Source organism: Arachis stenosperma, chromosome 4 (genome assembly GCF_014773155.1).
Source record: "Arachis stenosperma cultivar V10309 chromosome 4, arast.V10309.gnm1.PFL2, whole genome shotgun sequence".
NCBI lineage: Eukaryota > Viridiplantae > Streptophyta > Magnoliopsida > Fabales > Fabaceae > Arachis > Arachis stenosperma.
In genome coordinates this window covers 116,419,769-116,422,176 of record NC_080380.1, presented here as the reverse complement: position 1 = coordinate 116,422,176, position 2,408 = coordinate 116,419,769, and the positions used below count along the sequence as shown (strand labels likewise).

The window sequence follows — 2,408 nt, the reverse complement described above, 5'->3', positions numbered from 1 at the left end:
CTCCCCCGATTGACGTCCACCAACATGGTAATCTCTTCTTTGTAGTGCTGTTTCAATTTTTATGTTTCTCATATCATTAATTTTTTAAGTTTGAATAAAAGTGTGTTGGATATTTTGTGTGTGTTTTTTTCTATGTTTTGGAGTTTCTTTCTCATAAAGGTTGGATGTTTAATTTACTCATATTGAATTTTTTTTCATGGATAAAACTTACAGAAACTATTATTTTGTAACTTTTAGAAGACCAAAGCTTTTGAAATGATATTGAAGAAGAACCAAGGTCTTTGGGTCCTCTTGGTCTCCAACAAGTATCGAATCAAAATTGTTTGCTTATTTTGTGGATGAATATTCATTGATGAAGTGATTAACTAATCATTAAAATACCTATTGCAAACTGAACAGAAATTGATGTTTTATATAAGCACCTTAATTCTGGGAAATATGCGAGGTACACTGCTGAACAGGTTGAAGCTCTTGAAAGGGTCTATGTTGAGTGTCCAAAACCAAGTTTTCTCAGGAGGCAACAACTGATCCGAGAGTGCCCCTTCATTCTAACATTGAACCAAAGCAAATCAAGGTTTGGTTCCAGAATAGAAGGTTTGCCTCAAACTTTTAATTTAAACATCTCACTTTTTTTTGGTTGATTGTGGGGTGTTGTCATCTAACAATCTTAATTTTATTGTATTTTTGGCTTCAAAGATTGCAACTTTTTGGTTATGTGAATTGTGGGGTGTTGTTGAAATGGAATCATAATGGTGCAGGTGTAGGGAGAAGCAGAGAAAAAAAGCTTCGCGGCTTCAAACTGTGAACCAGAAGCTTACAACAATGAATAAGTTGTTGATGGAAGAAAATGATCGGTTGCAGAAACAAGTGTCACAGCTTGTGTGTGAGAATGGTTACATGAGGCAGCAATTGCAAATTGTAAGTATATATGGAACACGTGCCTCTGTGATTAACAATTTTTCACCTACTTTTCAAAAGAAGTTATAACGCTCAAAATGTATTTTTTGATGCACTACTGTATATGTGTCATGGTTTAGATTGAATTAAGTTTTGTTTTTTATATCAACATGTGATGAGAATATAATCAATATATATATAGTATTTTTGTGTTTTGATCTTTTGAAGGGTTATTTAAGTAATTTTTGTCCTTAAACACTGCAGACATCAGCTGCAACTATTGATGTTAGTTGTGATTTGGTGGTTACTACTCCTTATCATTCCATGGTTGAAAATTAGCTGCAATAGAATGAGAACGATTCATTATTGCTGGATGTTCATTTTACTAGATATGCGGATGCTTATTTTTATTTTTAAGTGAATGTTTAGTTAATTGGATTGAATTTTAAGTAGATACAATTTATTCAATCTTAAATTCCTGATGGATGACAAGGTTTTTGGTGACAAATTATTGAAGAATTTCAATCTTAGGTACAAACACATTCCCTTAACTCTGCACATCAAATTTAAGGCTCATAATAGAATGAATGTTATGAGTTGTTGCAGATTGTGTGGATGAAATTGATGCACAACTAGTCTTTGGCTATGCCCTTTACAAAGATGGAAAAAATACCAAACTCTCTTATCTCTTGGAAAAGTTTAGTTCTGATATTTCCGGTAAAAGCTTTCACAATGGCCATTTCATCAAAGAATGCGAGCGAAGGCTTCTTCTCTTCACAAGTACAATTTTCTCATCAAGTTCACAATTTGATTCTTGAATAAATATCTATACATGAAGACATGAAGTTCATATGATCTTGCTTTTGTACTACTATGTTTTTCAGTGCAAAGTTATAACAAGGAACTGTCACATATCTATTAGAAGAAAATGGAATTGTCAAAGGAGTTCACTACAAAACTAAGAGTGGAGAACAGCTTACAGCAAAGGCTCCTCTCACCATAGTTTGTGATAGTTGTTTTCCAACTTAAGACGTTCTCTTTGCAATCCTAAGGTATGAATTCTATTGATGAGCGGATATTTTATACGCTTTTTAGGGGTATTTTCATATAATTTTTAGTAGGATCTAGCTACTTTTTAGTATATTTTTATTAGTTTTTATGCAAAAATTACATTTCTGGACTTTGCTATGAGTTTGTGTGTTTTTCTGTGATTTCATGTATTTTCTGGCTGAAATTGAGAGACCTGAGTAAAAATCTGATTCAGAGGCTGATAAAGAACTGCTGATGCTGTTGGATTCTGACCTCCCTGCACTCAAAATAAAATTTTTGGAGCTACAGAATCCCAAATGGTGCGCTCTCAGTTGCGTTGGAAAGTAGACATCCAAGACTTTCTAGCAATATATAATAATCCATACTTTGCCCGAGTTTAGATGACGCAAACTGGCGTTCAACGCCAGCTTTCTGCCTTATTCTGGCGTTAAACGCTAGAAACAAGTTGCAAGCTAGAGTCA

The 2,408-nt window shown here is 33.8% G+C and overlaps 1 protein-coding gene across 1 annotated transcript; it reads left to right on the top strand.

Moving 5' to 3' along the window:
• The first annotated feature begins 255 nt into the window (after positions 1-255).
• Positions 256-1,236, top strand: LOC130975363 (homeobox-leucine zipper protein REVOLUTA-like). Its single transcript, XM_057900170.1, has 4 exons — positions 256-277; positions 400-574; positions 759-918; positions 1,162-1,236. Exons 1-4 carry the CDS (start codon positions 256-258, stop codon positions 1,234-1,236), a joined length of 432 nt encoding a protein of 143 aa, XP_057756153.1.
• Positions 1,237-2,408: the final 1,172 nt, after the last annotated feature.

Bases quoted from the DNA above. Each gene is read 5' to 3' on its own strand.
- LOC130975363 (XM_057900170.1), top strand. From the start codon at position 256: ATGATATTGAAGAAGAACCAAG. The intron at 278-399 runs GTCTTTGGGTCC...CAAACTGAACAG, and splicing joins GATATTGAAGAAGAACCAAG to AAATTGATGTTTTATATAAG. The intron at 919-1,161 runs GTAAGTATATAT...TAAACACTGCAG, and splicing joins TGAGGCAGCAATTGCAAATT to ACATCAGCTGCAACTATTGA.